The sequence below is a fragment of the Populus trichocarpa genome, chromosome 8 (genome assembly GCF_000002775.5).
Source record: "Populus trichocarpa isolate Nisqually-1 chromosome 8, P.trichocarpa_v4.1, whole genome shotgun sequence".
NCBI lineage: Eukaryota > Viridiplantae > Streptophyta > Magnoliopsida > Malpighiales > Salicaceae > Populus > Populus trichocarpa.
The window spans coordinates 12,857,505-12,871,119 of record NC_037292.2 but is presented as its reverse complement, the minus strand read 5'-3'; the positions used below and the strand labels follow the sequence as shown (position 1 = coordinate 12,871,119).

At 35.9% G+C, this 13,615-nt stretch overlaps 2 protein-coding genes across 5 annotated transcripts; both read right to left on the bottom strand.

Moving 5' to 3' along the window:
• Positions 1-542: 542 nt before the first annotated feature.
• On the bottom strand, positions 543-6,964 carry LOC18101685 (alpha-galactosidase mel1). Of its 4 annotated transcripts, none has more exons than XM_024607081.2 (14): positions 6,706-6,961; positions 5,615-5,777; positions 5,252-5,503; positions 4,788-4,962; positions 3,879-3,940; positions 3,631-3,794; positions 3,405-3,502; positions 3,022-3,080; positions 2,797-2,931; positions 2,469-2,713; positions 2,236-2,386; positions 1,673-1,748; positions 1,534-1,584; positions 543-921 (listed from the first exon to the last, which is right to left on the bottom strand). In XM_024607081.2, exons 1-14 carry the CDS (start codon positions 6,765-6,767, stop codon positions 701-703), a joined length of 1,914 nt encoding a protein of 637 aa, XP_024462849.1. In that variant the 5' UTR covers positions 6,768-6,961; the 3' UTR covers positions 543-700. The 4 variants fall into 4 exon arrangements, with proteins under 4 accessions (XP_024462849.1, XP_006380003.1, XP_024462850.1 ...); XM_006379941.3 differs by having other exon boundaries at positions 5,615-5,756; XM_024607082.2 differs by lacking the exon at positions 6,706-6,961 and adding an exon at positions 6,090-6,248 and having other exon boundaries at positions 5,615-5,756.
• A 588-nt stretch (positions 6,965-7,552) lies between these two features.
• Positions 7,553-13,172, bottom strand: LOC18101684 (protein PECTIC ARABINOGALACTAN SYNTHESIS-RELATED). The gene is made up of 11 exons (XM_024607088.2): positions 12,818-13,172; positions 12,686-12,736; positions 12,506-12,596; positions 11,751-11,827; positions 10,440-10,528; positions 9,853-9,972; positions 9,622-9,738; positions 9,351-9,494; positions 9,135-9,258; positions 8,850-9,041; positions 7,553-8,276 (listed from the first exon to the last, which is right to left on the bottom strand). Exons 1-11 carry the CDS (start codon positions 13,088-13,090, stop codon positions 7,917-7,919), a joined length of 1,638 nt encoding a protein of 545 aa, XP_024462856.2. The 5' UTR covers positions 13,091-13,172; the 3' UTR covers positions 7,553-7,916.
• Positions 13,173-13,615: the final 443 nt, after the last annotated feature.

The following is a 13,615-nucleotide window of genomic DNA, read 5'->3' as shown; positions in this document are numbered from 1 at the left end:
GAACCTGCTTTTCACCGAATTTCAAATTTTTTTTTTTTTTTGCTAAAATTGAGTGCAGTTTGTACTTTTTGGATCGTTTTGATGTGCTGATGTCAAAAATAATTTTTAAAAAATGAAAAAACATCATTGGCATGTATTTCGACACGAAAAGCTATTTGAAAAGCAACCACTACCACACTGCCAAACACCCTCTTATTAGGGAACGTGGGTGCAGCTGCATTTTTAAAAAATTTATTTTTTTTTGTTTTACTAAAATTTAATATAGCTTATACATTTTAAACCGTTTTAAATCGTTTTGATGTGCTGATATCAAAAATAATTTTTAAAAAATAAAAAAACATCATTGACATGTATTTTGGCACGAAAAGTTATTTGAAAAGCACCCGCAACCACACTGCCAAACACGCTCTTAGTCTTTGGAAAGCGTTTGTTTCTCTAAAATTTTATTTTTTTAAATTATTTTTTATATCTTTTTGATTGTTTTGAAATGCAATTTTTTTAAAATAAAAAAAATATTATTTTAATATATATATAAAAAACAGTTATCAAATTTTGGCTGCTCCAACTTAAATGGAACTTAACTTCATTGCGTTTGACACAACAGCCACCTCTTCTTTTCGCTCATACAATAACAGAGAGTGAAGAAGAAACGGAAAAGAAAGGGATGGCAAGGAAACAAACTCTGCCGTGTCGGTTTACACTAGCGACAGTTGACGACGAACAATGCACAGCCATGCACCTCTACCTCCATTGATATTAAATCTTCTATTTTTCCAAAATCTTTTCCACTCCAAACTTCTCTGCCGTGGCATGATGTCCCATTAAAGTTTCTCCCAGGAAGTACCTTAGCCATGTCTGATGTCTTCGCTGATATTACTGTCTTCACCGAGTTCAGATTGAAAAGTGCGACATAAATTTCTCCTGAGTAAACAGAAAGGCGAAGGCATTGATGTATTAAGAGAAATAGATACATATGCAGTATGCCCTAAGAGTTTTCAGATCAATGACTGTAGGCATGCTAATTATCAATCATAATTCATAGGTATGGTTAGACGCTACCAGAGTGCCATACTAGACAAACAAGTTGGCAGCTAAGAGGAGAAGATCGTTCCTTTTTGAATGAGGCAATTTGGAACTTATAAAATAAACATATACGCCCAACAACAATAATAAATGAAGGCATGAATATTGATATTGAGCAGACTATTTTCCACCCCAGATACATGGAAAAACATAACAGTTCGATTTAAATAGCTTCCCTTCACCAAGGGATCATAATCATCTTGGGGGTAACCAGTAAGCATGTAGCTCAGTGGTACTCTTGCGTAGGCAAGAAGGTTGAGGTCTCTTGTTTGAGTCTCACCTCTGCCAAAACTTCAACAAAAATTGGAACGCACTCATCAAGAAATGGAAAATCATCCTAGGGATCAAGTTTCTCATTAAACCACAAACTTCTCTGGGTTCTTTTAAAAATACTGCCAAGGAATGGTGACATTGAAACCAAATTTATCGAGAGTTTGGAGGGCATCAAACCTTTTCTTCCAGTGGCAATCCAAGAGCGAACTCCACTGTTACCAACTTTAGCTGCATATATATTAACATGGCAAGGAAAAATCATCGAGTGGCCCTTAATGAACATGTAGAAAATCAGCTTGAACTTCTAGCATATTACCGTCAATTGAGTTCACAGTTGCACACAGACCAGAATAGCTGCTGATAAGGGATCCATTATTGTTTAACTCCCACATCTGTTGAAATTGAGAGTTTGCTTTCAAGTATCACTCATATAATGATAATTATAACCATTCTGGCAAAACCATTAATTAAATAATGACATTATAATTTGGAGCTTCAACAATCAGACAGTTATAGTTTCCTGCTTTATGTATTTGTTAATTGTTTACTGTCAATTTATACATGATTCTACAAGAAAGTGACATCTGTCTTCTCTGTTTTCCACTAAAATTTTACAGGAAACTAGCTCCTGTGCCTTCAAGTATCACTCATATGATGATAATTATAACCATTAATTAAATAATGACAATATAATTTGGAGCTTCAACAATCAGACAGTTATAGTTTCCTACTTTATGTATTTGTTAATTGTTTGCGTTCAATTTATACATGATTCTGCAAGAAAGTGACATTTGTCTTCTCTGTGTTCCACTAAAATTGTACAGGAAACTAGCTCCTGTGCCTTCGTTAGAAATTAGGGAATTGTGAATGAAGAGATACCTGATTGGCATCTGATCTGCAGGGGGAGAAGGAACTGCTCTTTAGTTCTTTTGAAGTACGCTTCTGTCTTGAAGAAGCATCCAAGCAAAACTCCATTCCATCACTGGCTAATAAATGGAGCTCTCCTTGATTGTAAATTAACTGTTCATCACTACATTTCCATTCACAGCATCAGAGGATGTCATAATAATAGTCTGTTGTTTGGAACAACTAAGGAGGGTAAAAGAGATTACGAAGCCAAAAGAGGTTTTCGCTTGTATAGGCATAAAGGTTCGTGGCTTCGCACGTTCTCTTTCCAGCATATCTGGTCAAGATCGTCAAGAGCTTCAACTAACCATCCATTAACTTTGGGATTATTGCAGCTAGTGAGACCCAGAAATCGTGTACGTGATACAACTTCCTTCAAACATTTTCTTGATAGTTGGCTGAGAGCCATGGTCTTATGTATAGAACCCTTCGTACCAGTAACATAAGGAAACTGCATGTGCAATGTGATGATATATCAGGAAAAAAATCAGTTAATATTCCAAAGGCCTCTAAAAAAAACATTGTTTCACATGCCTCCATATTGTTCATGCTAAAAGAATTTATTTCCAGAACAAAGGGATTCGTGATCAAACTGTATGTGGTCTCATCAAGCTTTCTAACATCTCCTCCAAACATGAGAGGGGATCTGACCATTGCCCACAAAGTCATCTGCAAAGAAAAAACTTGTATCAAGTCATCAATAAAAAAAGCTTATTTATTACATTGGACTGACACACATTTAGAGTTGCATATACATACCTGAGTTTTTTGTTCATCTAGATTAAGGTTGCACATTCTGTATGGTCCCCTGTTAGAACCTAGGATGCAGAAAAGCAATGTGATTATTCAAATTTTTGTTCTTTTTAGTGGAACTTTTTAAACACTTTCAAGTTAATCATGAATACTCTGCAATTTAAGTTGCAAACCCCTAGACCCAAGGTAAAAACTGGTCCAGATGCATTACTTTTCAATGAAGTTGTTACTAGGATGTGTTTTTGTTACTGTTAGTTAACATGATCAACACTCAAGTGCCTGGACCTATGCAAGCTATGCTATTTTGCTACCACCATGTAACAGCAAGCGTTCCATTGCTTCATTTAAAAAGTGCTAGAATTAAAAAGAAGAATCTGCTAACTTTTCACCTGGATCTGTAAGCCATCCCAAGGGTAGCATATCTAAGTCAGGCCATGACCTCCCCAGCAAGCCCTTGGCACCAATCTTATTAGCAGCAGCGAAGTCCCTGAAGCAGAAGAACAAGACATCACATCAAAAAAAATGGAAGAATAGAAGAAAAACACCAATTAGAGAGGGCAATCTACATGTAATTTGAATTTTAAGCTCTTATTTTGCATGAAAACTTAGATCCACCTTGCAACATCAAAATGAGCTGCAACGTCTCCCCATGTATCCCAATCATCCCCAGTGACCCTGTACATGTTTACCAATCCACTTATATCTTTTGCTATGGTTGGTGACGCGCTGGTTCCAGGAGACAAAGAATACAGCATGGGACGATCAAGCTTTTGCAGAACCTAAACAAGTGCTCTTCATATATCACCATCACTATTCAGAAAAGATTGAAGAGGTAAAATTTATGCACCAAAAATGCTGTATACCTCTGACACAAACGTTATTTCATCTACATCCAAGTCATCACCGAATACACAATCATGCTTCACTGCAAATAAAAGAGAAGCAAAGAATATAAAAATTATTAAAATAGAGAGACTGACGTGAAGCCACTCAGAAATCCTAGAGGTATAAATAACAGGAGGGAAGACTGAATTGGACGGAATTCACAATTTTGTAATAAATGCCAGTCAAAACTTTTAATTTCTGACTTGATTTAGATTTTAGGGCAGAAAACCAAGCAAATTGTCCGTTACCAGTTCTAAGCTCAACTCCATAACAGATTAACTTGATTTTAAACGTACAAACACATTCAGCACAAACAGGGCAACTAAGCATCCTAAAAATAAAGCTATAGAGGTCAATCTTTTCAGAAATAAATTATTTTTTGTAATTTCTTTCCATAATAATCTATATCTATACAGCTATAGGTTTGGTAATAGTTTTGTCAATATGACTTGTGTATCTAGAATTTGTACTTCCATTTCTTTGTTGAGTTAACAACCTTGAGCTCAAGATTAATTTTGGAGGATTTTTTTCAAATAAACCATAAGAAGCTTGACCTAAGCCTAGTTCAAGCTTAGGATGCTTGAAGAGGTCAAAGCTCTATTTGACTCATTGCATTGTTACTATTGGGTCCTTCCAAGACCTTCAACATATATTTCCTACATTATTACAGAACAATACTTCATTCATGCTTCCAACAATGCAAACGGTTCTCGAAAGCTGCAATGCTGCTTTGACAAATTATTTTACCATTCTTAATAAGTGAAGTGAAAGAGAAAATTCATTCTCTAGAGAATGTTGAGACTTGAGATGCACCCTGTTGGATTCATAGACCTGTTAATGTGTTGGGAAAGATGGAAAAATGCAGATTTCAGTTAATTACTAATTACCAAAATCAACACCCCACTCGGCATACTGTTCATAAAGTGACCTCAAGAAGGCTCTTCCTGCTCCCAACTTAGTATTTACACTCATGAAACCATGTGGCATCCAGGCACAAGACCTCTCCTTGATCCCTATATCTTTTGCCCGCCATCGTCGTCCAGACTCTTCATAAGCACCTCCCTAATAGAAATTGAATTTTAGCATTATGTCTTACATTTCACCTTTCACCTGACCAGTCTACTTTTTATGATGATAGATTTTGCAGGACTGTGCAATCTGAGCTTGTGAAGGAAACAAGAAGAAAATTTTTTCCTGAGGGGGGGAAAATAGAAAAGAGAGAAGAGAGAAGAATGAATCCTCATTGATAACAAGGAGCAATACCTTGGCAGTATCCAAAATGAGGGTGTTCACATCATATATTCTTATGCCTGTCTACTTAATCCTCTCATAACGTGAATCCCAAACTTACCTTGGTAGTATCCAAGATAGGGGTGTTCGCATCATATGCCTGTCTACTTAATCCTCTCATAATGTGAATCCCAAACTTCAAACCCATGCCGTGAACTTTCTTGGCTATTTCTGTGAACCCCCCCTTGGATGAGGGCCATCTGACTGGATCAGGGATCAACCTCCCCCATCCATCAATTACATCAAATCCACGAGAATCTGTTGAAGCACCTGGAACATCTCTCCTATACCAGAGGTAATCTACCACTGCATACTACATGAATTTGAACAGATAAAAGACAACCTCCATGTCAGTAAACTTTCCCATTCTCATACTGATCAAGTAATTAAAAAAGTTGATTGTAGTCATCAACCATATTCATACCTCATACCCATAAGGCTTTAGACGATGAGAGATGATTTCGGCACTTTGCAGGAAGTCTTCTTCAGAAACAATCCAGCAAAAGGAATCATAAGAGTTCCAACCTCGAGGTGGAAAGCTAGCCCGCTCAGGTTGAGATGATACCCTAACATGTGTTTTGTATGAATTAAGTTCACAGATTTAGTCAAGAAAACCTTCAGAACAGTTGGAACATTTATGAGATAGACAAAATGAAACATAATTATGAGTTCTTCAATTCAATATGGACATCTATGTACCAAAATTTAACAATGTAATTGCATTGTTTAGTCAGCAACTTCGAAAGTACTTGCCTTGCTTCCAATAATCAGATGTAAAAAGGGTTTTCTTATTTCAAAACCAGCGAAGGAAGTTTACAACAAACTCTGGAATTCTATCAGAATATCTCCTATGTTAGTTATAACAGCAGTGAATAGAAGAAACGTAGAAAGAGAAGCACCTGTGAAAATAAAAACCGAAGGAACCAAACATGAAGAGAACAGAGAGCTCAGCAGTAGGGTCGTCATTGTTTTAGTATACTGAAGTCCAAACACAACCCTTCTGCCTAACTATCTAGGACAGGGAGAGAAGGCGTTCACTATATAGTAAACATACCCTGGGCTACAAATGCATCTTGGCATCATACCATCTATAGAAATCATTCGTATATACCATAATTAAATACAAATATACGGAAACTAAATACAAAATACAAGGAATTCACACACACAAACACACACACACACATACATATTTGGAAAGAGAGTGGGGTGTGTGTGTGTGTGTGATTTGGTAACCTCATGAAAAAAAAACATCTAGCAAGTACAAGAGAGTTGTCAAAGACACAACAATATAGTAAATTTAAACTTTGGTAAACCAAGCTAGATGGCAGTAATATATCAGAAATTTCAAAGCCAGAAAAGGGAAATTTACTCAAACAAGTTTCTATATAGAATCTGGCAATTCACACAAAGAGTTTAAAAATTTATATAAAGGAAGGAGAATTTTCAGGTTCTAGGTTGTTCACGATGGTTGATTGATAAGCAATTATGAGAAAGAGAGAGACAGAAAAGCACCTGTAAAGAGAGAAACTGAAGAAGAAGAAGAGAGACAGAGAGGTGCGTGGTAGGATAGCCATAATCCCGAGTTCTCAGCTCTTCTTGATGATCAATGAAATGCAAATGCACCATCAGGTTTTTCAAAGGACGGTTAGTACTTAATTTTCATAATGGACGGGAGGATAATCTATTTTTTTTCTTATTTAATTTGCCGGTGATGGTAGCGTGTTGGGTATCGGGAATTGAAATCCTCCCTCGTGTCTTTTTCTACTCTACTTGACGGAATCATAAGTTCTAGTATATTTTAAGAAGATTAAAAATTAGACGGCGTTGTCTGGTTTAGTTGATAAGAAGAAACAAGTGAAGTGTCAAAATTTGAGTCACTTCTCCTGTCTGTTATTAAAATCTGTCAACCTCTACTGTTTTTTTTTTTTATATATAAAAAAAATTAGGTAATAGTTAATCTTATTAATAGCTTCATTTTTTGTTTTAAAAATATTTTTTAAAAAATTAATATTTTTATATTATTTCCTAAACTATCTTAAAAATAAAATTTTAAAAATATAAAAATATTATTTTAATTAAAAAATATTTTAGAAAACATCCCTTTCAAATACCAACTCAACAACTAGCCTATCCTTCCATTCCAGTTTTTACATTTCAAACATATTTAAAACAAAAACAAAAAATTTTATTTTTTTAACTTCAAATTAATATTTTTTTTAATATTTTCATATCATTTTAATTTATTAATATCAAAAATAATTTTTAAAAATAAAAAAAAATTAATATATTTTTAAAAAATTATTTTAATATATTTCTCAAACACCCGATAGTACCGATAGTAGAGCATTCTTCACAGGGATACCAGTACCTTGTCTTCTCTATTTCCTTCGATATTTCCATAAGCATTAGCTATCAACTTACAAATTTTAACTTGCAATTACAATAAATAAATAGACCAAAAAGAAAAGAAAAAAATGTCTCCAGTCTTTGGCACACCTGCTCATCTTTTTTGTCCTGGAGACTAAACTGCTGAGTGCCTGCAAAAAGGCTTGAGTCATCCAACCACATGCCCGATTCCTGGTACAGCTAGCCAGCACCTATTTGTGCAGATCATATTCCTCTAGTTCTTCCCATATTCTTACCTTTAAGCCGCTTGGTTTTGGCTCTTTCAGGACATGCTCCTGAAAATGAACTCTCCGTGATGCATCCAAAACGATACGCAGTCAGGCTCTACACATACAAGGAGTCAGAGGGTTTTCCCAGAGGTCATAATTAGGGAAAGTCTCCTCTGGCAATCCAGTTCGTGTCTGGTGAGTGACAACCACATCCTCTACAAAAGTCGCCCAGCCCATGTACGGGTCTCCAAAAGATTTGGACATTAGCCCCTTGTCTGGTTTTATGGATTTATGACGATGACCCATGTATCTACGGGCCCCAATAATCAATTTAGCAAAGTTGCCTCCATGGGTCATCACAAACACATCAGACTTGAGGCAAACCAGGAAGTCAAGGGCTGCCAAGCTTGTCACATGCTTCCTGAATCCATCCAACTCTTCTTTGGTTGCCAGCTCTTCCTTTGTTACCTGTCAGAAAACCTTGGAGTCATATATGAGGTTAAAACATCAAACTTTTTATAAGAAAATTCACTTTGAAAGGGTCCTCTCACAGGCTAGGCATTCACAAAAAACGCAACTACAAAAATTAAGCCAACGATCACAGCTACGGGTGCTTTGTTTTCTCAATATCCTAAACATTGAGCATGCAAAACCATTCAGCTTCCCATCCCAATGAAAAATGAAATTCTCTTCTCCAATGGTAACACACATAGAAATACACTACTAAGCATTTGTATTCAAGCAGGCCTCGATATTTCAGTAACTGGAAAACATTCTTCCTTTTTTTTATCTCTGGCAATCAGTGAGGAACTGATGTGAGTGGTTTTGAATCAAGGGCATAATGAGATGGGGTTGCCCATGGCTGCAATATTATACATGTGGAATTTATACACAATTTTCCATCTTAAAAGCATCAATTGGATGTATATGCTGGGGACAAAGTATGAGCAGTTAAGAGAGATGGAAATGATTTCATAAAACATGTTTAGTCACTTCATCAATGGAGAAGGGGGAGCAAAGAAACAGAATCAAAGGCCTTACCAGGCTTGGGAACATGTTCTTTAGTGGAGCTATTCGGTTTTGTCCACCATAAACCTGGCCAGAAGCTACATAAATCTGAGTTTCCTTAGGATATCCCATAGCCCGAAGAATCACAGCTACTTCCTCGGGTTCAAGAGGGCACCGTCCTTCCTTCCGTTTTTGCAGGGCCAGTTGCCATAGATGGGAACCATTCTGCATGATAAATCACCAAAAGCTTATGATGCATCCATGCCTGTTTTAGTTTCCAACTAAAACCAGAAAAGCTTATGATGCATGATAACTCACCTTATACCGTCGAGGCCACTCTTTCTTTCTATATTCTGCCATTCTATCTTTCTCATCCCTTGTCCCCACAAAATCACAGAATGATAGACCTACCATCCCCTTTTCAAATCTAAGATGAAGAGCCCTGTATGATAAATAACTTTCAGCACCACTAAACTTCGAATTAACAATGACTGGAAAGAAGCCCAGTCAACTTCAGATTACAATGTCACATACATAAATGGATTTGAAATTCCTGTGCGGTTTCGCATCCTTGATACCAATAAATCAGACATCTCCTCTATCTCAGGAAGAAATTTCAGAGCATGATAATTCACCCTGCACCTTAGCCTGTTGATTTCTGGAGGAACATTATCATATCTACAACATAAACGAATAAGGAAAATAAACAGATTAAGAAAAAAAACAATACAAGAATTATTTTTCCCTTGACGAAAGCAAAATTTTGAGCCTAGTGCCCCAAAGATGCAAGACATCCATGACTTACCCGAGCCGATCAACAAAAGGCTTTAGGGCCATTATCTTCTTTTCCTTGATTCGAGGCAGTACATTGTCTATGTAGAATTGAGCAGGTGCGTATTTTGGAATGTTTTTCACTGTTCGTCTATAACATAAATGGCAATTTGTTTCCAAATAATCAATGCTAGTCACAACAAATTGGAGTCCACACATGAATGTACATAATATGAGAAAATGATAAAGAACACAAAAATCAAACCTTATGCTTGTGAATAACTCTGATTTGTCAGTAAACCACTCGGGTATATCACGAACAATCCGTACATCATTCTTTAAATAGTCAATGAAATGATCAACATCAAAAATGTCTTCAAATTTCCTGCAGGTATTTAAGTTTCTAAAATCATAAAAGATGGCTTGTGAACAGAGGATACAACCTAACTCATTAATATAACCACACATGTGACTAAGTTTAGCAAGAGAAAAGGAAATATAGCAAAACATATACTAGTAATTATGCCAAAGTCAAATGAACCTATTTCAGACAATTATACAGCCACAAAATATACATATTTGTTGAGTGCATATCAGAATCACATCAATTTCCAACTGATTTTTTCTTCTTTTTTTGAAAAACAGCAGGAACAGTTAGTGTGGAAGCTGGAAGACCTTAATAAGGGATATGAGGAGCAACGCTATACTTGAGAAACATTATTTCTTAATTCTCGAAGTTAAAGATAGAATCAAGAGAAAAAGAAACAAAAACAACATTTTACATTATAAGAATGTTGCAAGACGTAAGCTCTAGGTATCAATGCTATTATATGCATAAGAATATTGGCTTACGTTTGGTCTTTCCAAATCTGATCCTGCTTCAGAACAGGCAAAATAAGGGTGGCATTCATTATTTTGGCCACTGCTACAGCATTGCATATCTGCATTAAAAACAAGGGTGGCATTGCATATATTCAGTCTAATCCAATCACTTTAAAGCTTGTTGCTTGGTAAGTAAGTGGAAAAAACAAGCATAATTTGTTTATGAAAATCTACTACTGGAAGTTAATTTGATTAATCATGAAGAGGTAAGGAGAGAAAAAAAGAAAACTTAATTATCAAACCAGCAAAATTACCAAGATCAAATATTAACAATTGATTGGCCAAAAAAGGGAGTATCAGAAACCACCTAGTTCAGATATTTTAATTTTTTGACCTACCAAACTAACAAACATTATACTAAGATCAAAGGATTCTAAGTGAAGTGATCACTTAGGTTGCGTATGGTTAGTGTCACAAAATAGAAGGAACAGATACAAAAGAGACAAAAACGTGTTTGGTTGAATAGACATGGATACAAAATAAATCTGTAGGTCAGTTTTGGAGTGTGTTTTTGTACTCTGAAAACAAAAGGTGCAAAGAATCATGTCTTCTTTGTCTCCATTGTCTCCGTCTCTTTTGTCATGAGACAATAATTAGACGCTACCTTAAAAGTGTCTTAGCAAGGTCAACCTCCTTAACGTGTACCTTGTGGCATGAATTGGGTCCTGTTAGGTAGATTTCCCCAAATATGAAATAAATGCCCCATATTACAGCTAAATAGGAGCTAACTCTAGTTATTTGGAATTCTATTATCCTTAAGGACATTGTGCGGCATGCCAACTATTCTGTGGCCATGGCCAGCAAGGGAAGACACAATAGTGAATTGCATTAGAAAAGATGGGATTTGGGTAGAAATTACATCACAATCTATAATTAGTTTCCTTTTTTAAAAACAAAAAAAAATATATCACTTACAGGGTTAAGACTATATATTTAACAACAAAAGTCTTAAGAGATTTGAGATAGGTCGAGCATGACAGAACCATGTGGTTCCGTGACACATTAGGCCATGCAGAGGATGAAGAGATAGATTCTCAAGGTTCATGCAACTCCTTGCTTTGAATGTGGGGGGAGTAAGAAAAGGAAGCAAATGACAATTTCTCAAAGAAAAATATAAAGAACCACAAGACCCAGTCATTTCACAAATTATTTTCTTTTTCCTTCTTGTGGATGGGGGTAGGTGGAGGGGAAGGGTCGCTGTGATATTTCAATTCAAAACCAAAAAACAAAAAAACACAGAGAACTTGCATAATTATACTATTTGAGAGAATGAATCCATACAGCAATCCTTTGCTGATTCAAACCACCCTCTGCATGGATAAATATATAACCATTTGTTTCATTTTCAGGAGGCAGATCTGCAAAAATTAGAGAAAAGTCAGAGTTAAAACAGACAAAATGAATGGATGAGAAGAAAGAAAGTTGCTTTCACTATTAGATTTAATTCATGCTGATCTTTCCAACAACACGACATACAACTGCGATTTCCTATATCTGTGGATATGTAAACTGGAAATATAGCATTAAAACATGTTAAACAGCACAAGTTTCTTCTAAATTCCTTATGCAAACTGGCTTTTTTTATTGCCTAGAACATTTCTATTACAGATTACAGAACACTTTTATTCCTGAAGTTGTAAAGGCACAAACGGACAAACAACAGAGGGCTTTTAAATTCCTTTATTGAAAAAAATGGAACAGGTTGTAATAACAAGAAGGTAAAAAACAGCAAAGCTTGCAGGTGATCGTCAAGAATTCAAGGGAGTTAGAGGGGCCATGTGATAGGTGACATCAAGAGCCCAAAGGGGGGCTCGACCTTCATATCTCTGTTCATCAATGCTCACAAACAAAATGGTTGTGAATTGGAACCGAGAATAAAATGAAAGGACGGGATCACACCATGTGGACATTAGTATTGCTGGGCTAGACTACCAGGTACAGTTGTGTTTAGAACTTAGATTTCACACCCACATCAATTTTGTATCTAGTCAACGTGAATATCTAGGGCTAAACTACTGAGTTCATGATAAAATCACCTGATATCCCATCATCGCGGCGCTCAGCACAAGGCTTCCAAGAGGTTGTGGCGGAGACTGGGTTTTCCCAGAGTGAAGGGGCTTCCTTTACCTAAAATATAGAAGCTGTTAAATAAGCTGGCATACTTTAATCAAGAACTGTAAATTGAGGCAAAAAGAGAGAAAATTTCAAGAACTTACATGCGGACAATGAAGAACAATGCCATCTTTCTTACACAGGTATGGAGCATTCTACAAAGACAATAAAAAAATTAGCAGTGAAAGTTAAACAAAAACGCAAACAAATTTCAAAATCGAAATCCAAAAACTCACCAATCGATTAAAGATGGAGAAAGCGGAGATTAATCCCACAATAACAAAGATAGAAATCAAGATTAAGGAGATCTTGGAGTTTAGGGGAGAAAAAACCCTAGGATCGTCACTGAGAAAAGAACAAAAGGGACGGTCACGATCTCTGGAAAATTGATGGCGGTGATCGTCGTCGTGAGTGCTACCGTGGATGAGAGGGGAGGCGTCCTCGTCACGCTTCATTGGGGAGGAAGAGGCTCGAGCTCCAAGCGAGCTCGAGTGCCTCAGCTCCACCATCGCTCTCTTTGGACTGTAAGCCAGCTCCGCGGGTGGTGATGGTGAACCGTCTCAAGTTTAGATAATAATCGGGACAATTGCACTATTACTAAAATGAAATTTAAAGATTTATATTATTTTTTTCCATTTTTTGGATAAAAAAATATTGAAATTTGAGATTCAAGGTAAAAAATACTTGGACCTTCCGGTCATTTTATATACTACGGGAGAAATTAGGTATCATAAAACACATTTTAAAAAGAAAAAAAATTAAAATCAAATAAAAAAAAATTAAATCCCACTAAAAACAACCTATATTTAATACTTTTTTTAAAATAAATCAAATGACATCAAGATCATGGCTATTGATAGTGATAATTTAGCAATTGGAGAGTTTTGTCTCACTGTTTTTATGATTTTGTTTCTATTTTCTATAAACATCCAAGGATTGGGATGAAAAAAATAAATTTAAGGATTAAAATGAAAAATGTTAAAAAACAGGCAAGGAATATGAAAAAAGTAAAACTTGAGAGACCTAGATGAACT